Raw genomic sequence first — 26,790 nt, forward strand, 5'->3', positions numbered from 1 at the left:
GACAAAAAAACAATGTAGACGACGTTGGTGATGATAATAACGACGACCACGACGCTTATCATAATACACTGACAATGTAAAGTACTGTATAACAGTACCAGTAACAGCGCTACCAAAATACATTTTTTCAATCACCATACACATTTGTTGCTTTCAATTGACTGACTAATTTATGAAAAAATGTAATGTAGTGAATTAGTATACGTCAATTAATAAAAGCGCTGCACTACTCAATAACAGGTTACCACCGATTCGAAATAGAATTAATGGTTTCATCAGGATAGTTCTGCTTTCAACTTAAGTTTAGAACAAGTTGAGAATAGTTTGGATACAAGTTGAGCATAAGTTGAGATCAAGTTGATCATAAGTTGAGAACAAGTTGATCATAAATTGAGCATACTTGAGAACAGATTGGGAACAAGTTGAGTATAAGTTGAGCACAAGTTGATCATAAATTGAGCGTAAGTTGAGAACAGATTTGGAACAAGTTGATCATAAGTTGAGAATACAAGTTGAGAACTATTTGGGAATAAGTTGAGTATAAGTTGAGAACAAGTTGATCATAAGTTGAGCATAAGTTGAGAACAAGGTTAATTATAAGTTGAAAACACACATTGGTTCATACAATTCGAAAGCATTCGCACCGGCTCCTGGAGGATTGCATCTGCAATAACTTCAAGATTTCTGCATCCGCAAAAAAAAAGTAACCAGACGACTTTTTCGTCAGGTTCGATTGCTTAGAAACTAAATTATTGTCGAACCGGTACTATTTACAGTTTCTTGTGCATGTCATTATGAGTCTTTTGGAAGAAAAAAAAGTTGTTGAAAATTTCAACGTCATGAAAATTATTAATTGCTGATTCTTTTATTTCCAATAGTCCTATACCCCCTTAAGTTAATCTTGAATGGCAGAAGAACTAGAGATTAGCTCGTCATCCACTTTAGCTTTTTTGCTGGAATCTTCGTTGCAAATAGTTTAGGTATGTAATCAAATGAATGAATGTATGTAGGCGATTTCTGTTAACTTCAGCAATTAAATAAAATTTCATAAGAAATTCCCTTGGTTCTGTTTGTCGAAAATAAAATTCGAAGCGCGGATACACGATCAGAATGTCATCGTGACAGCTGATCAAAACTTTTGCATGTAAACGATTGCTTCGTTCTGCTCTCTGGTTTGCAGCTAACTTCTAGTTGAGCACATTCAAGCACTTTCTCCGTCGCTTGTCATTTGTCGATGTTACCTGTGCGTATAAGACAATGCACAGTAAATCCATCGCCTCTTTAGTGCATTTCACATTGTTGAGATAGGAAAACTTTAACCCTCGATATCTCGGTTAATTTTTGTCGTATAAAGTTAAAAAAAAACATTTTGCTCGTCTCGCGATGCCGAACATCCCATTAATTGTTTGTCGTATCTTTCGTTTACACCCTGTATAACTACTTCCTGATGTGCAGCACCGCGATATTTGCCTGTAAAATGGCAATGATCACGATGGTTTGCAGCTAACTTCTAGTTGAGCACATTCAAGCACTTTCTCCGTCGCTTGTCATTTGTCGATGTTACCTGTGCGTATAAGACAATGCACAGTAAATCCATCGCCTCTTTAGTGCATTTCACATTGTTGAGATAGGAAAACTTTAACCCTCGATATCTCGGTTAATTTTTGTCGTATAAAGTTAAAAAAAAACATTTTGCTCGTCTCGCGATGCCGAACATCCCATTAATTGTTTGTCGTATCTTTCGTTTACACCCTGTATAACTACTTCCTGATGTGCAGCACCGCGATATTTGCCTGTAAAATGGCAATGATCACGATACTTGGCATCCTGAGGTGTAAACGGTTTGTCACAAATATGACAAATCTTGGCCGAGTAAAATTCATTTCTTTGTTTGAAATTTAGAGATTCCATTAGTACGATACGTTTTAGGTAAAATTCTATAATTTAAGCTAATTCCTTTAATTGATTCATAAACCATTCCACGTAATCTTTTTCACGATAAACTTTAAATTTAAAGATAGAATCGTTAAAGTTACATTGCAAATAGTACGCTATACTGTGTGGAACGTGTCTTTGATAGAGAGTTGTATTTAACGAGTGAGACTTGTTTGTAATTGGTTCTAATATGCACTCGATGTCAGCATAAACGACAAACGGGACAGGTTCTTTATACTTATAATTTTTAAGTTTCATAATTTTATCTTTTTCATCCGGTAATACGACTCTGCATTTATTTATATTTGCACAATCGGGTCTCTGTTTTTCGAAAGAGCTTTCTAATCTAAAGTGGCATAGATATCTGTCACACAGTCTGGTAAAACCATGATTCTTTGAAATTTGTGAACTCAGTAAACGGGATAGATTTCGAATCCAAGCAAAGTGATAAACACTACCGTCTTCTATGTCCACGTCATCTCCATTTGAATACATTTGTGTTTCCAACATGAGTAACTGAATCGCTTCCTTGTTTGGTTTTTGTTGACTTAGATAAATTGGTACTATCTCATTACTACTATCACGCTCTATACCGTAAACGTTAATTACCAAATCATTCATCTTCTCGAATTTCGAAATGTCCTTTAAGCCAGTGGGAAAATTTAATCCTTCATACCTTAGCACTGAGCTGAAGTGGGGGTACGACCTGATCTTGTCTACATGATCTTTGTCTAACCGAGCAGAGAAAACAGTACGGATCGTTGTTTGTAATATTCACGACTGTTTTCTTACTTTGCACGTTCCTAGGCAACTCGATTAATGTTGATAGGCCACCGTGTATCGGTATGTACCTGTTGATGTTTATCGCCTAGTTTATAACTTCTATCAATGACCAACCAGATTCCCTTTCTTGAAAGTCTTCAACCATGGCTAGCAACTTTTCCTTCACATTTGTATTAAACCAATCACTGATATCGGTGGACGGTAGAATAATTTCGTTCTTAATGTTGAAGAATTTTAGCTCTTCGACAATCTCACCAGCTTTCATGGTCTCGAATTTACAAGACAAGATGACGTTCACTTTCAAATTTCTGTCCTTTCGAAGTACGTTTTTTACTCTCGTAGTAAACAATTTTGTGGAATCTTCCAAGAAACGGCCCAAGTTCTTGTGTCGCAAGTTTGCAATGACTCTAGTCCTTATTCTTCCCTTAAAGGCAGATTCCAAGTCATCCCAACGCACTCTGTCACTTCTTCTCTCTCTCGCCGTTCCTCCACTTCTTTTTTGAAATTGTTTAAATTTTTCGTTCAGAGATTTCAGGATTCCGATCGTTGTTAAAATTTTGGTTTTCTCTCCGATCGTAAGAGTAACGTTTCTTAAGGGTGTTGCTTAGTCTTTGGGGTAAAAAAATTGCTATTTTTCGGAATTCTTTTTTGAGTAGATTATAAAAGATATGGATATAAAAATAGATAGGTATAATAAATAAGGTCTTAAATTACAAAAAAAAAATTTTTTTTATTCATTTTTTTCAAGTTTCTTATTCGAAATACGTAGTTGAATGTTGAGCGGTAATTTCAAGGCAGCTTTGTCGCCACACGATATCTCAGCAACAGCTTATCTGAAACAAAAAAATCAAAGTGTTTTAGATTCGATATGACAGTAGCTACAGAAAGAAGCAGAATTATTAAGTTTGAGCTAATTTTGTAGATTTTATTTAATAAAATGTGAAAAGTTGAAAAAAACAGCTTTTTTTGGTGTTTTTTGGGAAAACAAATAGTAAAAATCAAAATTATAACTTGTAGCTGGTCCATCTTGTGGTTTATTATGTATAGAATATGTGGTCTAAATTTCAAAAGGATCGGTCCACTGGTTCCGGAGAAATCGTGTGGCGCGTCCGAAAGAACGTTGTTTTGAGAAAAACGCGTTTAAAGTTTTTTTAAACAAAAAATATAAAAAATATCTTACCAAAATTCAATCTGCAATGCCTGCACCGTATGAAGTACTTTCTGGTTGATCGAAACCTTGATTTTCTTCCAATCTAGCCTTTTTTCTCGCTGTTCTAGACTCTTTTGAAGTACTCAAGCTGTGGCGATTCGCTTCTTGAACACGCGTAGAATCGTGATCAGCGATGTAATGCACGGAGCTCGGCCCGATTTTCAAACCCATTTATTTCCTCCATGATTTTCAAAACTGGGCTGTATCCTTCGTTGTATATGCATGCAGCTATTTTTGCTGCAATATCAACTACTTGTTTGCTATTGAAAAGATGTTTAAGTACCATGTTCCAGACACAATGGTTGTAACTTTCGTTATTATTTTGTGTGTGGCCACCGAAACATCTTTCAAATAGTTCGGTCTTCGTCAAATCTTCATAAATCGGCTTGAGTACTTCTTGCACCTCAGAAGAAAGAGCCGGTTTGTGCTTGTAATCTTTCAAAGACTTACTTACTTTTGCTTTAAGGTACGTGCACCAACTCGGCGAACAGTACAAGTGCTGCGGCTTCTCGTCTGTTGAGATTTTGTGATAGAAACCAGCCCAGATCTCTTTTCGCATGTTTTCAACAGAATCACTATTTCTGCGAACAGCTAAACCGTAGTTTTCTGACAGCTCTTTCATCAACTTGATCGTTAAATATTGAGTTTTAGTAACGGGAAGCTGTGCGACTCCCTTTCTTTTCTCTGCAACTTTGCTCGCAACAGTTTTCTTCGGTGTGGGTTTCTTCAGTGTGTTTCTTCGGTGCTTTTTCGCTGCTGTTTCTTCTGTGGCTTTTTTTTTTCAGCTTCCATCAAGGCTTTTTTCTTTTGTATCAATGCTTTTCTGGCTTCATTAGCACGCTTAAAAACTCTTTTTGCCACATGATACGTCAGAGGGGATTAGAGCAGAGGTCGGATGGGCGCGCTGCGTGCGCAGGTATACGAGCGGTCAGGTAGGGTCGTTTCGGTCCAAAAAAAATATACTTATACTGCTCCAATCTTTATAAAAATTAAACACAATATTCTTACATACATATACATTCGAAAAATGAAAACAAAAAAATCGATTTCTTCAAAATGAAAGACTAGGCAATACCCTTAAAATTTTATTTAAAAGTCTGATATTTTGAATGTCAAATTTCGTCCATTTTTCAATTTGTGCAATCGATGATCCCTTCTTTAGAAGTTTATATGCTCCTTCCATAATCTCGATCAACTTTTTACACTTCGCAGAATCCATCTCGTTAATAACAATAATGTACTTGAAGGTTTAACAAACAATGATCGCTGTGCATCATCAAAGGGCCTTTTATATAAGGCTTTCCTGGAATTGTTTTGCATCGGTTCGAGCGATAAGACACCTACCTGAATTGCGCACTTTGAGCTCGAACTTTACATCAAAATGTTTCCGAAGTGCAACAAGGGTCGCTCATCTTTTGCGAGTAATTCGATACCCTGAATAACAAGGTCAAAACAGTGTCCGACTGCCACCTGAAGTCTGCATGGGAGGGGGGGGGGGCAGGGACCCACATGCGCACAGACCACTTGCCCACAGAACCAAATGCGCACGGAACGTTTGCCCACGGCCCACTTCCCCACGGACCGCTTGCCCACGAACCACTTGTGCACGGGTTGAAATATACGTTGACCCAGATGCCCACGACCCACTTGCGCACGGATCTCGTAACATTCACGAACCCAGTTGCCCACGGCCCACTTGCGCACAGGCTGACATTTCCGTCGGCCCAGATGCCCACGGACCCACTTGCCCACGGAGCACTTGCGCACGGATGGAAATCTTCGTTGACTCAGATGCTCACGACCCACTTACGCACAGATTTCTACCCCACTAGCGTATACCGTATCGTCGTATATCAATACAGCATGGACAATTAAAGTAAATTAGGTTAGATTAGGTTAGGGTGGAATGTTTAGACCTGGGAGACTGGGTAGGTTAGTGTATAGAGACTGGTTTAGGTTAGAAAATATATCAACTGAAGAGAGCATTAAATGTTTTAAAAGATTCTGTCAGATAATGATAACTTACAATATCCTCAAATTACTGATGGAATATCGTTCAGAAGGCAGATATTCGCTTTTGTGTTCATTTGGGTTTGTGCGTAACTGGGATCACCTGATTTCAATCCGCGCGCAAGTGGTCCGCGGGCAAGTGGGTCGTGGGCATCTGGATCAACGAAGATTCCAATCCGTGCGCAAGTGGTCCATGAGAAAGTGGGTCCGTGGGCATATGGAGCGATTAAAATTTCAGCCTGTGCACAAGTGGGCCGTGGGCAACTGGGTCCGTGGATGTTACGAGATTCGTGTTCAAGTGGGCCGTGGGCATCTGGGTCGACGGAGATTTCAATCCGTGCGCACGTGGGCCGTGGGCAACTGGGTTCGTGAACGTTACGCGATCCGTGCGCAAGTTTTCCTTGGGCATCTGGGTCGACGGAAATGTCAGCCTGTGCGTAAGTGGGCCGTAGGCATCTGGGTCAACGGAGATTTCAATCCGTGCGCAAGTGGGTCGTGGGTACCTGGGTTCGTTAATGTTACGAGATCCGTGCGCAAGTGGTCCTTGGGCATCTGGGTCGACGGAAATGTTAGCCTGTGCGTAAGTGGGCCGTAGGCATCTGGGTCAACGGAGATTTCAATCCGTGCGCAAGTGGGTCGTGGGTACCTGGGTTCGTTAATGTTACGAGATCCGTGCGCAAGTGGTCCTTGGGCATCTGGGTCGACGGAAATGTTAGCCTGTGCGTAAGTGGGCCGTGGACATCTAGGTCGACGAAGATTTTAATCCGTGCGCAAGCGGTCCGTGGGTATCTGGGTCGACGGAGATTTCAATCATCGCGCAAGTGGGCCGTGGACATCTGCGTCGACGGAGATTTCAATGCGTACGTAAGTGGGCCGTGGGCATCTGGGCCGACGGAGATTTCAATCCGTGCGCAAGTGGGCCGTGAGCATCTGTATCGACGGAGATTTCAATCCGTGCGCAAGTGAGCCGTGGGCAACTGGGTTCGTGAATATTACGAGATCTGTGCGCAAGTGGGCCGTGGGCATCTGGGTCGACGGAGATTTTAATCTGTGCGCAAGTGGTCCGTGGACAAGTGTGCCGTAGGCATCTGGGTCAACGGAGATTTCAATCCGTGCGCAAGTGGGCCGTGAGCATCTGTATCGACGGAGATTTCAATCCGTGCGCAAGTGAGCCGTGGGCAACTGGGTTCGTGAATATTACGAGATCTGTGCGCAAGTGGGCCGTGGGCATCTGGGTCGACGGAGATTTTAATCTGTGCGCAAGTGGTCCGTGGACAAGTGTGCCGTAGGCATCTGGGTCAACGGAGATTTCAATCCGTGCACAAGTGGGTCGTAGGCATCTGGGTCAACGGAGATTTCAATCCGTGCACAAGTGGGTCGTAGGCATCTGGGTCAACGGAGATTTCAATCCGTGCGCAAGTGAGCCGTGGGCAACTGGGTTCGTGAATATTACGAGATCTGTGCGCAAGTGGGCCGTGAGCATCTGGGTCGACGGAGATTTCAATGCGTACGTAAGTGGGCCGTGGGTAACTGGGTCCGTGAATGTTATGAGATCCGTGCACAAGTGGGCCGTGGGCATCTGGGTCGACGGAGATTTTAATCTGTGCGCAAGTGGTCCGTGGACAAGTGTGCCGTAGGCATCTGGGTCAACGGAGATTTCAATCCGTGCGCAAGTGGGCCGTGGGTAACTGGGTCCGTGAATGTTATGAGATCCGTGCACAAGTGGGCCGTGGGCATCTGGGTCGACGGAGATTTCAATGCGTACGTAAGTGGGCCGTGGGTAACTGGGTCCGTGAATGTTACGAGATCCGTGCGCAAGTGGGCCGTGGGCATCTGGGCCGACGGAGATTTCAATCCGTGCACAAGTGGGCCGTGAGCATCTCGATCGACGGAGATTTCAATCGGTACGGAAGTGAGCCGTGGGTACCTGGGTTCGTGAATGTTACGAGATCCGTGCGCAAGTGGTCCTTGGGCATCTGGGTCGACGGAAATGTCAGCCTGTGTGTAAGTGGGCCGTGGACATCTGCGTCGACGGAGATTTTAATCCTCGCGCAAGTAGGACGTGGACATCTGCGTCGACGGAGATTTCAATATGTGCGCAAGTGGTTCGTAGGCATCTGGGTCGACGGAGATTTCAAACCGTGCGTAAGTGGGCCGTGGGTAACTGGGTCAGTGAATGTTATGAGATCCGTGCACAAGTGGGCCGTGGGCATCTGGGTCGACGGAGATTTCAATGCGTACGTAAGTGGGCCGTGGGCAAGTGGTTCGTAGGCATCTGGGTCAACGGAGATTTCAATCCGTGCGCAAGTGGGCCGTGGGTAACTGGGTTCGTGAACGTTACGCGATCGGTGCGCAAGTTTTCCTTGGGCATCTGGGTCGACGGAAATGTCAGCCTGTGTGTAAGTGGGCCGTGGACATCTGCGTCGACGGAGATTTCAATATGTGCGCAAGTGGTTCGTAGGCATCTGGGTCAACGGAGATTTCAATCCGTGCGCAAGTGGGCCGTGGGTAACTGGGTTCGTGAACGTTACGCGATCGGTGCGCAAGTTTTCCTTGGGCATCTGGGTCGACGGAAATGTCAGCCTGTGTGTAAGTGGGCCGTGGACATCTGCGTCGACGGAGATTTCAATATGTGCGCAAGTGGTTCGTAGGCATCTGGGTCAACGGAGATTTCAATCCGTGCGCAAGAGGGCCGTGGGCATCTGGGTCGACGGAGATTTCAAACCGTGCGTAAGTGGGCCGTGGGTAACTGGGTCAGTGAATGTTATGAGATCCGTGCACAAGTGGGCCGTGGGCATCTGGGTCGACGGAGATTTTCGGTGCGCAAGTTTTCCTTGGGCATCTGGGTCGACGGAAATGTCAGCCTGTGTGTAAGTGGGCCGTGGACATCTGCGTCGACGGAGATTTCAATATGTGCGCAAGTGGTTCGTAGGCATCTGGGTCAACGGAGATTTCAATCCGTGCGCAAGTGGGCCGTGGGCAACTGGGTTCGTGAATATTACGAGATCTGTGCGCAAGTGGGCCGTGAGCATCTGGGTCGACGAAAATTTCAATCTGTGCGCAAGTGGTCCGTGGACAAGTGGGCCGTAGGCATATGGGTCAGTGGAGATTTCAATCCGTGCAGAAGTGGGCCGTGGGTAACTGGGTTCGTGAATGTTACGAGATCCGTGCGCAGGTGGTCCTTGGGCATCTGGGTCGACGGAGATTTTAATCTGTGCGTAAGTGGGCCGTAGGCATCTGGGTCAACGGCGATATCAATCCGTGCGCAAGTGGGCCGTGGGTAACTGGGTTCGTGAATGTTACGAGATCCGTGCGCAGGTGGTCCTTGGGCATCTGGGTCGACGGAGATTTTAATCTGTGCGTAAGTGGGCCGTAGGCATCTGGGTCAACGGCGATATCAATCCGTGCGCAAGTGGGCCGTGGGTAACTGGGTTCGTGAACGTTACGCGATCGGTGCGCAAGTTTTCCTTGGGCATCTGGGTCGACGGAAATGTCAGCCTGTGTGTAAGTGGGCCGTGGACATCTGCGTCGACGGAGATTTTAATCCTCGCGCAAGTAGGACGTGGACATCTGCGTCGACGGAGATTTCAATATGTGCGCAAGTGGTTCGTAGGCATCTGGGTCGACGGAGATTTCAAACCGTGCGTAAGTGGGCCGTGGGTAACTGGGTCAGTGAATGTTATGAGATCCGTGCACAAGTGGGCCGTGGGCATCTGGGCCGACGGAGATTTCAATCCATGCGCAAGTGGACCGTGAGCATCTGGATCGACGGAGATTTCAATCCGTGCGCAAGTGGGCCGTGGGCAACTGGGTTCGTGAATATTACGAGATCTGTGCGCAAGTGGGCCGTGAGCATCTGGGTCGACGGAGATTTCAATCTGTGCGCAAGTGGTCCGTGGACAAGTGGGCCGTAGGCATATGGGTCAGTGGAGATTTCAATCCGTGCGGAAGTGGGCCGTGGGTAACTGGGTTCGTGAATGTTACGAGATCCGTTCGCAAGTGGTCCTTGGGCATCTGGGTCGACGGAAATGTCAGCCTGTGCGTAAGTGGGCCATGGGCAACTCGGTCAACGGAGATTTCAATCCGTGTGCCGTGGGCATCTGGGTCGACGGAGATTGCAATCCCTTCGCAAGTGGGTCGTGGGCAACTGGGTCCGTGAATGCTACGAAATCCGTGCACAAGTGGGCCGTGGGCAAACGGTCCGTGCGCATCTGGTTCTGTGGGCATGTGGTCTGTGCGCATCTGGAAACCAATCGGTCGGGGGAGGCATCGAAAGCTTCGTGGATGTGGGCTGCCGTTCGAAGCCAGCACGGATGCTTCCTGGAATCGATGCTGCTGCTGTATCCTCGATGCGCAATTCTGCGAGATAACGTTCAAGGTCAAATCGTCTGAAGGCTGCCGTCTGAAATCTACACGGATCGGCAGGGGGGAAGGGGGTTCATCGAAGGTTCTGGAAGGCTCCACGTGGTAGTGGCAAGGGGCTCCATCAAAATGTCGCGCGAGATGACCGTCGGCTCTGGGAGCGATCCTCCGCGACTTAGCATTGACACGAACCGTCGAAGCTTCTAAAAGGTTCTAGAAGTTTCTAGAATGTTCTAGAAGGTTCTCAATCGTATGTTATTCCTAGAATCGAGCGCAAAATTCCCGGAATTTGACGCAAAATTTACGGAATCAAGCGAAAATTCTTAGAATCAATGGGTCTCGGTGACGTCACTTCCGCAAATCGTAGAGCTCACGACGCCAACTTAGCACAGACGCCCACCTGCGAAGGTTCTAGAGTGTCGGTGTAGGTCGGTTACAGGAATCCTGGTCCAGAAACCAACAACTTATACTACTATTCACAATTATAAAAATAATTGTTTTTATTTGTAGCATGTATTATTTTGTAGTTCAAATTTAGATATTACATTTTCTATCTCATAATATAGGATACTGACTCATAATATGGCCTTTTATCTTAACCTTCTTCGAGTAAATAATGATAAATACTTCATTGATGACGAGAAGTTAGGAGCATTTATGACTGCGCCAGGTTGAGCTCCCTTTTAAGCAAGCTACACTGTTCCCACAATTGAACGCAAAGACGTCAAGTAAGATGCAGCAGTGGTGAGGAACTTCATTGTGTAAAGAGAAGAACATTTTCAATACTGTGCTGGCAATAAGCAGTCAATCCAAACAAGTTTTATCGAGCAGCTAAACTCACTGTGGTATAATTCTCCAAGATTAAAAGTCCCATTTTTCCGTTCCGCAGATTGATAGGAGATGCACTATACACCATGATTTGTAAAAGTAATTTACGGCAATTTATTGATAATGATTCCCAACCGCTGTAATAAACAGATTCTGCAATTGTTTTAGCCTGAAATTCGCCATCATTTATTATCACTTATTCCATTTGAAATTTATTATATTAAGTTCCTGTTATATTCATTATGAAGCAGATGAGTTTACCTCTTCAATAAGTATATGCCCTGGAAGGTAGTAGAATAACAGTTGAACAGCCGAAGCTACCATTAGTAAGGAATTTATAAAAATGGAGTCCAATGAATGTTCGGTGACCTGTTAATGGATCATACCTGTTGTAAGTGGATATCATAAAAAAGTTGACTCAAATTTGACAAATGTCATGTGACGGTCATCATTTGATAAAGTCCCATTTGAAAACATCTTACATCATAAATAAAATAAAATAAATAAACATAAATAAATAAAAAACAAACATAAATAAAGCCCCATTACACGCAAGTTTTGTGATGGCCATGAACAAACTGCGTAATCATCAACTTCTTGTATTCATTATCGTTCCAAAAATTGTGTCGTAAATAGATGGTAGTGAAAAGATGACCGAGGCAGCATGGGGAAGTAATACGGGAATAGGTATGCCGTCTCAGACACCTTTTTTTACATCATAAAATTTTTTGCAATTTTATGCTCTTCTGAACAATAGAATGCATTCCGAATGAAATGCACAAATACGATTGAATTATTCCAATATCTTGAACCTATGCATATTATAACCTATATTATAACCTATATATTATATTCACTTAAACGGGAACATATATATAATAATGAATTCGACAAGAATATGAAATTTATCTGAAAGCCGACTGTGTAACAAATGTCAAATCTGATTGAAACGCTTGAACTAATGTGGCTGTGTTTATTCATTACCAGTTTGTCATCAGACCACTTACATTAATTATCAAAAAACTTGTACAGCAAACCGTTAGAAGAATTGACAAGAATAGCACAAGTATAATGAAGGTATAAGTTTCGTTGACGTCATTGATATAGCTGCGAAATCAAAGCGATAATGGAAGTTAATATCTCATCTAAAGTGCTTTTACTCTAGTTTATCTATAAATACCGTAATATGTCGCAGTGTTGTTGAACATAGTTGCAGATCCTTCTTCTTAAAATCTTCTCATTACCGTTTGAATTATCAGAAAGCTGCTGGAATTTTCGCTGTAAAACTTTGAGTCTCGCGCAGGCAAAGAATATAAAAACACCGAAGGTGATTTCAGTAGTACTAGCGCAGCCACTGAACGTAATGCATATAATTTGTTGAAAATATGCCAGGGTGTAGAAAAACGTCGATTTCTTGTAATCAAAGGGATACCAGGCCCCAGTTGGTAGGAATTGTGATTTTTTCCACAAAGGTTGAACTATATAATCTAATGTAATAATAAACACGCTGATAGTATAGATCCAATAAGCGACATAACCCACGCGAGTATACTCTTTATGATACCGAAGAAGTTCTCCAGAGGCTGTAGTTTGAACTCTCTCAACTCCGTGGAGGAGTCGACTAAATTTATGACGATGCAACCGCATGATTCCCACTTTACCCGCTGCATGCAAATATATCACCTTTGGAAAAAAATGATTTCTTTATATATTTTATATTTTATTTATTATTTTTTTTTTATATTAGTTAGATATCGTAAAAGTTACAAAAGCTTACCTGGGTACTAAGGGTTTCAATTATTTCTTGAGGATTGTTCGCCTGTATTATTGCGTACACTAATGCTTGAATGGAGATAAGAATAAATCCACTGATGACGAAGAGAAAGTGAAGAAAATCGAAATTTTTTCTCAAATTTGAAGCGTTCTTTGATATGGGCCAACAGCAAATGATTTTCAAACAAAAACTTGTGTATTGCATAGGGTATTTTAGCAGAAACATATTTCACGGTTAGACTACTCAGATTCTTTTCATAGACAGATGCTTTAGTATTTTCCAATATACCGTATTCCGTATTGTCGCAATGACAAGTGAAGAAGCAGGTTGAAACTTCGCGAGACGTAAGAAAGAAGTTACACCATTGAAACAGTTTCACCTCACATGATAACATATGTATGAGAAAAGAGCCACTCATTATTGGCGCTATAATAGAAGTAAATTGCTCTAACAATTAGGTTCGAATGAGTTTAATTATGCACGCCTGCCAGGTGTTAACAATCGATTGATAATGTCTATGAATATCCGAAGGTTTTCAATGATTAATGTTGTGCAATATCTAGAAAAGGCAAGTCAATTTTTTCATAAATATTCATATTATTGTATATTCAAACGGATGCCCGTATAATTTTGCTTTCTGACATATGCAATAATTGGCATATTGATATTTTGCCATATAAGATCTCATCTCAGCGCTACTGAATTGTATCGCTAGGCTGTAAATATGGCTAATTGATTTAACAATGTACGGTTACGTGGAAAGCATGATCAACCTTATGTCTTTTCTTGCCTCTTTGATTTTATATAGTCCTGGTAACTGGCCGTAACAATCCAAGAGCGTGCTGAAAAAGTGCAGCGCGGACCCTATGAGATTACATTTTGACATGTATGAGAAATTCTATTATGCTGCATTGTTTGATGATGAATGCTTGTCAGAATATAACACTGTCCTATTTTAAAATTTCAACTGTTCAAATATTGACGCCGAGGCGGAAAGTGATAAAAATTATATTAAATTCAATCTTAAAATCAGTATAAACAATATGCATATACATACTTACCTGTACTCAGAAAATAGTTAGGCACGACTTCCTAGAGAGAATAAAAAATAAAAATATTTTTCTAACCTGTTGTATATAGCCTAAGAAAGAATAAATATCTATGAAATATATAAAAATAGTTGATAAACTTTCAAATGAGGTTATATCCAATAAAAAACATTGCTATGTTAATGTATGTACGAAAATCTAATTTATAACATCGAATACGTAATATTAGGTGACATCTGATCAATGTTACTTACTCGGTATCTAAATGGTGATATCTTTACAATATCTCTTCGAGAAAATTTATATTTGTTATTGTCTCTATGGTTCTTAATATACTTAGGAAGCTATATTATCTGAAATATAAACTTTATTAAATAATGAGCAATACCAAAGATACCATTTGTTGAAAATCATGATAGCAGAGTGTAGATCATTTATCCCCCAAAAAACACTTACGTGTAAAAAACTACGCCAAGTACAGGATTGCTGTGAATTCGTCTAACAAAAAGTATTGATATCATATTATTGAGGCCAAGTACATAAGTCACTACATGTTTTCCTATTATATGATCTAGCACTGGCCCATCATTTTAATTATATTTTCAATATTTCCTATAACGTTTTCGCTACACTTTTATGTTACTGCTGCTTCCCATATTTAATTATGATTTAATGGTGATTTAATAATTAATAAAACTGTAGGTGATTCCTTATCGAGTACTACTTGGCATGTCCGTGCCAGGAATTCCAAAGTACTTACTTTGCACGTGCTCATAGTATTCTAATGCTGTACGTTTGTTATTAGGCTTTTACCGTGATTATTTTTGACAAGTTATTGTTAATATGCTTTCTATAGAAAACTGGTACTGGTTTTGTACCAAATTTATATCAAGAAATGCACGGACCCGCCAAGTAGTACTCGATAAGGAATCACCTAAAGTTTTATTAATTATTAAATCACCATTAAATCATAATTAAATACGGGAAGCAGCAGTAACATAAAAGAGTAGCGAAAACGTTATAGGAAATATTGAAAACATAATTAAAATGATGGGCCAGTACTAGATCATATAATAGGAAAACATGTAGCGACTTATGTACTTGGCCTCAATAATATGATATCAATACTGTTTATTAGAGGAATTCACAGCAATCCAAATTTTTTTTTTCAGGCAAAACTATTTCTACCTTGGCCTTTACGTTGGGCGCCAAATATAATTATAACTTTCTTGTTAAATAAATAACTAAAAAACAAGTAGCGAAATTCAAATAAACATGTGAATGATTTATATATGTCTATTCAAAATCAATTAATATTCAAATTACGTCTGATGATAATGATACAAATTTTCCAAAAAATGAACATTAAATTTCCGTTTGGTATAACATAGACATAAATCTCACGCATAACCCATTCATATTCATATATTGACTAGTCGAGAAATATGCATATAACATAATAAAATTGACATAAGAATATAATATTAATTATAAATTTTCCAAAAAATTAACATTAAATTTCCGTTTGGTATAACATAGACATAAAACTCACGCATAACCCATTCATATTCATATATTGACTAGTCGAGAAATATGCATATAATATAATAAAATTGACATAAGAATATAATATTAATTAAAAGTAAGATACGTGTTTCGCTGATGATCCATTTTGTATATCCTTTCATTCCATGTTCCCATCATCAACCAAGTCGACTCTCAACTTCCACATCTAACACCTAGATACAAGAAATTACAAAGCGTAACACCTGAACACCCTGGATATCCGATATCTAGATACAAGAAACTACGGAGAGGAATACCTGAACACTCTGAACTTTCACATTTAACACCTAGATGGAAAAAATGAAGTGAAGGTAAAAACTTTTTGAAATTTTGTAATATCATTAGGGGTTGAACACCTGTCAGCTGGTAAAACCTTCATAATTTAACTGAAGAGACTATATCGTTGAAATGAAAATTAGAAAATTGTATGAAATTCTAATAACTATTTATATTTAATTATTGTTTGTTAATTCCTTATTTCATTTCATTTTTTATTAAATTTAACTATAATATAATTTTTAGATAGATTGTTCTTTTTAATATATTTCTAGTCCATAGAAGTCGGCTTAATAAACTAAGCGAAATATAGGAAAATTTATTCAGAACTTTCTTTATCTGGCATATTTTATTATACCACCTTTCAAATTTTGAATTTTCCAACCTTATGTAATTTTTATTTCTACGATATCGATTACCAATCGATCGAGTATTCAAAGTTGCAATAACTTTACTCAACGATATTGTCGATCATTGTTGAGTATAGATCTTCGTTGCAACTTTTCCTCCAACTTTAAGAATAACTTTTGTTAAGAACTATCCAATCTTAAATATCACTTTGAAAACAACCTTCGAGTAAATAAAAGTTCGAATAAACCGCTTAAAAACAAACTTATCATTTATCAATATATATCTGAGGCCATTGTCATGACTTCGACTATCCATAACTATCATAAATAATACAATTTATTGTCCCCTCAATAAATAAATATTCCATGTCTCTTCGAATAAATTCATAACATCCACATAAGCTCGGCTTTACTACAATATTATCGAATATTTCGTTGAAATTGCATTAGATATGTCATCCAAATTATTAGGTGTATCGATTTCGTTCTCTTATCACAAAAATAATATCGCGTACGATAAAAAATGAATTATAAATCATTAAATTTACTAATTTTTATTCATCATTAAATTTATTGCATTTCATATTTTACTTTACTCGTGATCCACGAATAATTGATTACACGGCTGTTCCATGAAGTTTTCTGAAACGTAAGAGCTGCGGTACAAGATGAGTTATAATTTTACGATAAGGCACATTGATACTTCATTTGTTTATTAATACGTAAACGAATTGAGAAAGCAAATGAATACAATTCATTATAAAAGCAAAGTAACAAAACATAACTGAACAACTACTTTAGTTAGCGGAACAGCAAAGAATAAGAGTAAAATTTAGCAACGAGGTTGGCTGATGAATCGGCGAAGAATGAATAAGGAGCTTAGTGGGGTTTTCGAAGAAAAATCATAAAATCAGAAATGTCCGCTGTGGATGCACGTGTGCACTTGAGTAGAGTCGCAAACGGTCAGAGCTATTCCCTAAGTATATTTTTTATACATGTATCCCCTTGAAAGCTTCATATTACTTTCCCTAAACCTTATGCAAGATAGCCGCTACCTAAGGCGACTATGTGCTAGAAACCAGATCCCACTGATTGTCCTTTGACAGTTACCAACCGCGGATATACAACCTGATTTATCACACGGACGTAACAGTATCCTGTATCCATATCTGGCATAGTTATTGTACGTAGGAAATGCTTTGGATAATTATAGATTCTACAAAATTTTTCTTTCTGCATATACATACGTATGTATTCTGACAGGCTCGCGTGCACACTGCAGGTGAGTTAATAGCCAATCTCGATTCAGATTCTCCCTCGTAATTAGCAAAGTGATTGTTTGGCTGATTGCGATTTATCAAACGAACAAACATCTGCGCAAGCGTCCAGAAACACAATTGGCATGCATGCATGCACATCTCGTGATAATGCTTGATAAAAAGCATTCCAGTAGTTTCGATGCTTAATTGAGTAATAAAGAGGGAAGATAAATAAAATAAAATTAATAAATTTTCTGTATTTGCGAAATTATATATTTTTATATATTACTTCATCTACATTGGATTCGAAGTTCAATAGTGATATTAGAATGTGCGATGAAAAATTCATTCCATCCGCCTGTTACTGTGAAGTTTTGCGATCAGTAGTTTCCATATGTTTAAATAAGGCTGAGAGTATCATCATAGGATATTAGGTATGATGAATAATTATTTTCTTATGTAACCTACAACCCTTGTCAATCATTTAATGAGTAAATATAAAATAATACATAGGAGTCTGTCTCAGCTAGACTTGTTCTAGACATATGTAATACTAGCCTCGTTCTCTGTCAGAGTTGGGAGACTCCTATACTCATGGTAGACCTGCTTGTGTAACTTACAACCCTTGTCTATCATTTAATGAGTAAATATAAAATAATACATAGGAGTCTATCTCAGCTAGACTCGTTCTAGACATATGTAATACTAGCCTCGTTCTCTGTCAGAGTTGGGAGACTCCTATACTCATGGTAGACCTGCTTGTGTAACTTACAACCCTTGTCTATCATTTAATGAGTAAATATAAAATAATACATAGGAGTCTATCTCAGCTAGACTCGTTCTAGACATATGTAATACTAGCCTCGTTCTCTGTCAGAGTTGGGAGACTCCTATACTCATGGTAGACCTGCTTGTGTAACTTACAACCCTTGTCTATCATTTAATGAGTAAATATAAAATAATACATAGGAGTCTATCTCAGCTAGACTCGTTCTAGACATATGTAATACTAGCCTCGTTCTCTGTCAGAGTTGGGAGACTCCTATACTCATGGTAGACCTGCTTGTGTAACTTACAACCCTTGTCTATCATTTAATGAGTAAATATAAAATAATACATAGGAGTCTATCTCAGCTAGACTCGTTCTAGACATATGTAATACTAGCCTCGTTCTCTGTCAGAGTTGGGAGACTCCTATACTCATGGTAGACCTGCTTGTGTAACTTACAACCCTTGTCTATCATTTAATGAGTAAATATAAAATAATACATAGGAGTCTATCTCAGCTAGACTCGTTCTAGACATATGTAATACTAGCCTCGTTCTCTGTCAGAGTTGGGAGACTCCTATACTCATGGTAGACCTGCTTGTGTAACTTACAACCCTTGTCTATCATTTAATGAGTAAATATAAAATAATACATAGGAGTCTATCTCAGCTAGACTCGTTCTAGACATATGTAATACTAGCCTTCGTTCTCTGTAAGAATTGGGAGACTCCTGTACTCATGGTAGACCTGCGAGACCTATTCGGGCTTATGCTGTACTATTACCTGACTACAAATTTTTACCCAGAATACCATCGCTATTCGAGTTTGAATTTCGAATATTTACTATTCAATTTTCTTAGTTTTTTCGAACTGCCGTAAAAAAAAAAAAGTTCACTATGATCATCGACCGATATCGCAGTATGAAGTCCACTTTAGAACGAATTAGCCATTAAATTCTGCACACAGTGTAATCTGCTTTTTCGTTCGGATATGAATTTATTCTATATTCTTCCTCCTTGTACGAATACCTAAAAATTAAATTGATAAGCTCGTATCATACTTTCTCGAAGGAGTCAACTAGAGCAAACGTAATTTCTCCCACCCCTAGCTTTAATATATCATAAAGATGTTAACTGTCTTTCTTTTGGAATGTTATCATCTACACGTAATTGTTACAAGTACCAATACGTATATATATTTAATTACTGATTTTCTGCAAAACACTTTATATAAAAAGAACCACGACCTACCGTCCATTCAGTTAGAAATCCTTCGTAAGGTACGTACATACGACAGACAGAATGTGCACGGAAAAATATTTCCAATAAAAATTACTACATTATTTTTATAATCAGAGGATATACTGGCATTTTGAAATGATCTACTATTATTCTATTTTCCAATAATAAACGTATTATTTGCTATTTCTTATTGCATCTTTAGTATTTATTAACTATGTTCCGACAAAAATTTACTATGTAGATATTGCAAATTTATGTACGAAACAACTGTTCAAATATGAAATTGTTACGATTGTTATGGCAAGTTCAATTCGATTGAATTTTTAATTCTCTAATGTCATCAGGTAAAATTATAATTTTTACTATATATCGAATTTTGAATATAATTGAATTGTCATAAAATTGACTGTCTCTTGACAAAATAAGGATCAATATCTGTATATCTGTATACTTTTGCACCACTATGAAACAGTAAAACGAAGACATTTTATGGTAAAAAGTACTTGAATATCTTCACCGTGTTGAGTGCCATTGAATAACAGAAACTGTTGAAGGCCTATTCGAAAGAGTTTTACCCAGACTTATCATATACAGTATATAAGAAATCCTTAAATTAATATTTCAGGAAGACGAATATTAAAAAAAAACCGTAAAAAATGATGTTATACTTTTTGCTACTCTCTGCCCTCGTTGGCATCTCGTCAGCGGCAGCACCAGGGTTCGCTAACGGAGTTACCGGAGGGACTGGTGGTGCTACCGTCTACCCCACCACGCTTGCCCAGCTCAGGAGCTACCTCTGTGGTTCAACTGACTCAAGAGGATATTGCACTGACAACACAGCACGTAACATCATCTTGAATAGGTCTTTCGACTTCAGAGATAGCATGGGTAAAACTACAGAAAGAGGATGTTTCCACAGAAATTGTAACGGAAAGCCTGGACCATCCCAAGTTGGCCTGAACTTTGATAATTATTGCAATGGCCGCACGGCCACCTCGGTAACCTACGACAAAGCTGGAAGATCAGGAACAATCTTGGTTGGATCCAACAAGACTCTTCTGGGTTCTGGTAACAAGGGTGCCATCAGAGGTGCAGGCTTGATGATCAAGGGCGGAGTCTCAAATATCATCATCAGGAACATCGCTATCACTGACATAAATCCAGACGTCGTTTGGGGCGGTGATGGTATTGATATTGATAACAGCAGCAGAATTTGGATCGATCATTGCTACTTTGCTCGGATCGGCAGACAAATGATTGCTATCGGTACAAAGGCTGTCCAATGGGTCACAATTTCATTTAATGAATTTGATGGCAAGACCGGTGCGTCAGCCACCTGCGACCACCGTCATTACTGGGTCCTTCTTGTTTTGGGAGCTCAAGACACTGTTACTATTTATGGCAACTACTTCCATAATTCTTCTGGGCGTGGACCTCAAATTGGAGGATCCGGTACCCAGCATGTCCACGTAGTCAACAACTACTTTGAGAATCTCAGCTCTGCAGGTTCCCTTACAGCTAAAGTTGGCGCCTCTGTGCTTCTTGAAGGTAATTACTACCAGACTGTCACTCATCCGGTTTACAGTAGTACCACAGGTGGCGCCATCTTCGGATCTTACAGCGACGCTGGTACTTGCGCTAGCTATTTAGGACGTAATTGCATTGGAAATAGGGCTGCTAAATGTAATACCAATTACATGCCTGCTAATATAGCTGTGTTGAATGTTTTCAAGAACTACAAAAAATACTTGGTCAACCCTATGCACGGCATCAATGTCCCATCTTGGGTTCTTGCTAATGCTGGTGTTGGGAAACTTTAAAGCTTAGGTTGATCATCACGTTTCTTTGAACTTGCTTAAAGGGCTATAATTTTAGGGATGTGTCTCTTTCAGTGAATTTTTAAGAATTAAATTAAACGGACTCGACCTGCTTCTATTAGAATTCTACGTGTGTTACCGCATGAGATTAGTTCGTACGAGAACATGCAGGGCAAAGATGTTAACTCTAGAAGGATAACCTACGTTAATTTTACTACCAAGCCTGGTTATCTTTAACGTAGATTAGAAAAAGGTTATCTTTCTGGGGATAAACAAAAATTTCTTTGTTATTTTCAATACTAAAGATATAATGTAGAAATAGAAATAAACAAGTCATTGTTTGCATTAATTTTGTCACTATTGAATTCTCACCCTTTTTTAATAACATGTGTGACATACTCATTATTTTTCTTGATTCTTGTTTAAAACAGAGTCTAAAATCTTTTATTACAAGATTTTTAGATTTTGATAAGAAAATTGTACGATTAGTGGTTGCATCCGTTATACCGAAAACTCCAAATAATCATTGCCAAAAATATCTGACTCCGTATGCATAATCATTTTTCGGCTAGAACTATCTTGATGCATAAATTTGCGCCTAATTGCAAATAGGAATTCCTCAACTTTAATAAAAAAAATATTGTTCTCAAAAGAGTTATAGTTTTTATAGCACAATTCGGAACCTGGCGTAGACCTGAAATTGTCAATTTCTGCAAAAATCGCCTCCACTCAACGAATTCGCCAGTTGCAAGGCCACTATCATTGCTTCGTCAAGTATACGTTTTTAGGCCGAACCTAATGGAACAGTATATTCACGAAATTTCTTTATAAGGCTAGTTGTTAAACGTAATTTATGCCTCGAAACGTACATTGTATTTTTTTATTGAAGTGTATTCAGTAGCTCAATATAAATTTTATTTGGCCTATTTCTGATTTAAAAAGCCATTTACATCTTGAAAGTAAAATGCGGACCAAGCCCAAAGAGGACCCAAAGTCTTACGAACTCCGCCAAGTCTGATGTACGTTGAAACTACCTTTCTCCAGACCACATAGCCTATTCGTGTCTGGGACAAAAAATTCAATAAATTTTCTACCAAGTCCACCTCACGCGTATGAATTTTTATTCGTAATAAAGTGTTAATAAAGTACAGTAAAAACAGCAAATGTTGATAGTACTCTTTCGCCAGCTTATATCTTATTAAAATCAGCGAATAAAAGAGCCGAAACAATGGAAAGTCTGACGCCTTCCAATACTTTCTCATAGAAATTGGCTTTTGGAAATGGAGCAACAAAATTAGAGAGATGGTATTTTCTGCCCAAAATTGAATTAACAAATTTAAAAACGCAACAACTATTTAGCAACTAAAGAATATTTAAGTGTTTACGTCAATTTATATCGTTTATCTATTTTTTTTTGTATGTGGCTATGGTAACTTCAACCGTACACGGCGCAGCCACTACTTCCGGTTAAAGGGCTAAAGTAACAAAATTTAGAATAAAGTAGATAATTAGCAACTAAAGAGCACTAAATTATTATGCTTGTTTCAAACGATTGTGCCGAAGTGGACATGTCAACTTTATACACGTGTATGATACACACAATCTATACGATTATTTTGACGGATTTTTTATAGAATTTCGATGAAAATTTTTCACCTGGGGATTCACATGATCAATCCTAATATATTTCATTCAACAAAACCAATTCACGGTCATCACTTATCTATAGCTACTCAATATAGACATATCTTTTTTTTATACATAATAATTTCATCCACTGAATCCATTACCTATATCTCTAATAAGTGAACAATTCTTGATACTGAATTCTATTCTAGACTCTTTTAATCTGTACATTGAAATGGGTTCCTTGGACAACCATACCCTTATTTACCATACTCTACTTATGTTTTCCTTGTTATTATTTTCAATGCAATTCCAAGAAACATTGAATGCCAGTCATACGTATCAGCAATTTAAAAATTACCCACTCAAGGATATAACAGTTATAAAATATCTAATGCAAGTAAACTGCTCTATCTCTGACTAGGAAATTGTAACATTGCCGATATCTATAACTTTTACAATGTATTTGTTACGATACAATTATATTATCGGTTAAATCAAAGTGACTTCTTGATCCTTGGGTTTATCAAATTTCTTACTACTGTATTTTTTAAATTTTTTCATATCCAACTGCATTATCACCGTGATAAGTTTCATGTGTCGAACGATCAAACGATTTAATCGATCGACATTAGTTTCTATCTCATATCCTAATAGCAGTACCCGCTATTTCTGGTATTAAAGATTTTACTTTTTCCTTCCCTCTTCAATGTCAGAACTATAGTAAGTAACGTAAGCGTAGCCACGCATGTGGATCCACTGTAACTATAATTATACAACCATAGCAAACCGACACAGCAACCACAGATCTGGCGACAGGTACGAAGCAGCTTAGTAAAGCTTGTCGTATGATTTTCGACACAATTTCATGACAAACCATACTTGCTTGGTTTAGCTTCACTGCTCACAAATATGTATATAATACATTAGGATTTGACTAGTCGATAATAACATGCTAAGAATAGCGAATGTTTAAACAATCATTTTTGTCTATTTGACAAATATTAGTATACAGTAAAGATCTGTCTGCTGTCCCATAGTGGATATCACTATACCGTGCAAGAGATACACAATTTTCATGATGCATATCTCCAACACAAATCGATAGTGCTATACTTGATAATAGCTTCGAGAACTTTTTATTATACAAATGACGAATTAAGGTGTAACGTGTGTACACGTAAAAGCAAAGGAAACTGTATCGCCGACATACCACGTATAATCGTCCTGAATCGAACCTTCGACTTTCGTGGCTCTTTTGGATATATTACGAAACTGGCCTGCTTGCACGCCGATTGTACTGGAGAAATTGGACCACCTCAAGTTGGCTTGAATGTTGGTTCATACTGCAACGGACGTGCACCGTCCATGGTCACCTATGACGATGCTGATACCAACGTAGGCTCCAACAAGACCATCATCGGGATAGACAAGAATGGCCGCGTCATTGGCACAGATCTGGTGCTGAAGAACATAGTGAGCAACATTATAATCCAAAATATCGCTATCACCGTTATCAATACCGGTAATTTGGGGTGGTGACGTCATCGTTGTTCGGAACGCCAAGAAATTTTGGATCGACCACTGTTACTTTGCTGATATAGAGAGACAAATGATCGTCACCAGGGGGATACGAAACCACTTCAGGTTACTATTTCTCGTAACATATTTGATGATAATACTCTACCTTCATCCAGACGCAACGAGAAACCCTATTGGGTCTTCCTGTTCAATGGTGACGAAGATAGCATTAGCATATGGCAATTACATCTATGAAGCTTGTGGTCGTGGAGCCAATGTTAAAGGAAGGAAGAGTATCATACATCTAGTGAATAACTATTATGAGAATCTGAGTCTGGAGGGCGCCGTTGCAACGCATGGTAGTGATTCCTTTGTTCTTGTCGAAGCTAACGCATTCGAGAATGTCAGCAATCCTGGTTATCAGAGTGCAGATAATGGAAATGTATACGGTGCATTAAATGACACTTCCCTATGCTCTTCCCATATTGGACGTGATTGCGTTGGCGATTCTCTTGTGAAATGTATTGTGACTTTATTTTTATTATTGTTTATTAATTAGTATATTATTTATTATTAATTAGTATATTAACCGTGCACACTCCATTGGTGCCTTTAGGCCGAAATATGTTTGGAGTGCATAATGCTGTCGTCTTTTTATTTCAAATTTCCCGCGTGACATCGATTGATTGAATCGTAAAACCAATTAGTGAGTCGTCAACGCTCTTGGAAATCATTATTCATAATTCGGACAACGCATCGATCTTCATATAAACATAATTCTCATTAATTATGCTTTCTCGGTATCCACTCTAATCCCGGAATTCAGTGGACTACGGATATTTCAGTATTAATTACCGATTATTGCCAGATCGCCGGAAGTTTACGAGCGCGATAGTTCGCGACGTTTGCGAATGTATTTTCGTTGAATATGGAAAGTCTTATGCATATCGACCGTGTTACGGAGTTATTTATTTCATTTATTGTATATGTAATTCAATTCAAAAGTACAAATCTCTCATAATAAAGGATATCGAATATTGTATTTGTATTAATTTTTTTTTTCGCTTTTCCCAAAATAATCCATTACACTCTATACGTATTTCATGAATAATTGATATGTAGCAAATGCACGTAACTCTCCTCGACTTTCGAATATAGTTTTATTTAATGAATAGTTTAATCAATCTGCAAATTATTAATTCGTCAAGCTACACGAGCACACGAGGATTTAGGCACGTCGTATGAAAATTGAATAATAATAATTATTCGAGGAATGCTATTTCTGTAATTAACACAATTTCAAAGTAATATTCCAGATATGGCAAAATAATAGTTGGACACTGGACATAATGTAAATACACGTAAATATCAAATTATTATTTTTTATTTATCTGCATTTCATAGCATAATGTGTAATGTGCATTTCACTAATTGTAAGAGTTTTCCATAGAATTCCGGTCCCATTCGCATCGGAAACAACTAGGCATTAATTAGTCCGTATTTAATTATACCACGAACAGATTAAACCGTACCAAGTTATTTATAGCTCAAGGTGACAATCGGCAAGTGAAATATCTCGAAGCCGAAAAGCATAATTCCCAAAAACGATAAACGCCATTTTAATATTTATTAAAATCAACTACTATAATAATGTACGTGCGTCCTTCTAAAGCATCTCCATTAATATAAATTCAGTCCTGCAGTCGGCTGACAATTAACGGCACATTAGGATATAATAGTAAAGAAATAATCGTTCGATTAAATATAAGGACAAGAAATAAAAAACAAAACCGATATATCACTAACCATTGGTTTACTTCCTCAAGTGATTTTCCACGCTATAGCAGATCGATAGCTTGAAATCATTAATTCTCAATCAACGTAATTCCACTTGACATATCTTGATAGGCTCAATATCTGAATTATTTCGTAATGATACTCTTATCCGTTACAGCTATTGAAATGCCATCCAGTTATCATGACTTTATTTAACCCGTGCGTATAAGTACAAGCTGCTATTCTTACCAGCGCCATCTGTATTCGTCATAAGTTCTTGTATGTCTCGAATTCTCAATTGTGCTGTGCATAAACTTTTTACAGATGCTCGCTAACTGTATCAGTACGCATACAGCAAATACAGATAGTTAAAAATAGTCAATATCCATATATACGTAGTTTTGATCTTTGCTCACTTTTTTTTAAACATCCTTCCCAGCACAAAGTTCCGCCATAAGATTTTCTCCAAGACCACGCGGAATTCTATTTGCAGAATGGAGTGCATCCACCACTAGAAACCGGATAAATAGAGGTTATGCTCCAGATACTCATAATACACCACTCGGCCGATCAATGTTGCGTGTATGCTTGGATGGTTGGCATGCATAATTCATAATAGGGATTTCTGCCATCGCACA

The 26,790-nt window shown here is 38.7% G+C and overlaps 3 protein-coding genes across 4 annotated transcripts; 1 reads left to right on the forward strand and 2 right to left on the reverse strand.

Moving 5' to 3' along the window:
• Nucleotides 1–3,501: 3,501 nt before the first annotated feature.
• Nucleotides 3,502–4,699, reverse strand: LOC107268971. Its single transcript, XM_015742304.1, has 2 exons — nt 3,899–4,699; nt 3,502–3,551 (listed from the first exon to the last, which is right to left on the reverse strand). Exon 1 carries the CDS (start codon nt 4,548–4,550, stop codon nt 4,056–4,058), a length of 495 nt encoding a protein of 164 aa, XP_015597790.1. The 5' UTR covers nt 4,551–4,699; the 3' UTR covers nt 3,502–3,551; nt 3,899–4,055.
• Nucleotides 4,700–10,775: 6,076 nt separating this feature from the next.
• Nucleotides 10,776–13,259, reverse strand: LOC107268969 (putative odorant receptor 71a). 2 transcript variants are annotated; one of them, XM_025086237.1, is made up of 7 exons: nt 12,906–13,259; nt 12,693–12,811; nt 12,309–12,615; nt 12,136–12,235; nt 11,390–11,497; nt 11,142–11,297; nt 10,776–11,052 (listed from the first exon to the last, which is right to left on the reverse strand). In XM_025086237.1, the coding sequence occupies exons 2-7, from the start codon at nt 12,796–12,798 to the stop codon at nt 10,993–10,995; spliced, it is 837 nt and encodes a 278-aa protein (XP_024942005.1). In that variant the 5' UTR covers nt 12,799–12,811; nt 12,906–13,259; the 3' UTR covers nt 10,776–10,992. The 2 variants fall into 2 exon arrangements, with proteins under 2 accessions (XP_024942005.1, NP_001310776.1); NM_001323847.1 differs by having other exon boundaries at nt 10,993–11,052; nt 12,309–12,811; nt 12,906–13,127.
• A 6,125-nt stretch (nt 13,260–19,384) lies between these two features.
• On the forward strand, nt 19,385–21,578 carry LOC107269095 (probable pectin lyase B). The gene is made up of 2 exons (XM_015742566.2): nt 19,385–19,450; nt 20,038–21,578. Exon 2 carries the CDS (start codon nt 20,069–20,071, stop codon nt 21,230–21,232), a length of 1,164 nt encoding a protein of 387 aa, XP_015598052.1. The 5' UTR covers nt 19,385–19,450; nt 20,038–20,068; the 3' UTR covers nt 21,233–21,578.
• The last annotated feature ends 5,212 nt before the right edge of the window (nt 21,579–26,790 follow it).

Source organism: Cephus cinctus, unplaced genomic scaffold (assembly GCF_000341935.2).
Source record: "Cephus cinctus unplaced genomic scaffold, Ccin1 Ccin1_scaffold0597, whole genome shotgun sequence".
Lineage (NCBI taxonomy): Eukaryota > Metazoa > Arthropoda > Insecta > Hymenoptera > Cephidae > Cephus > Cephus cinctus.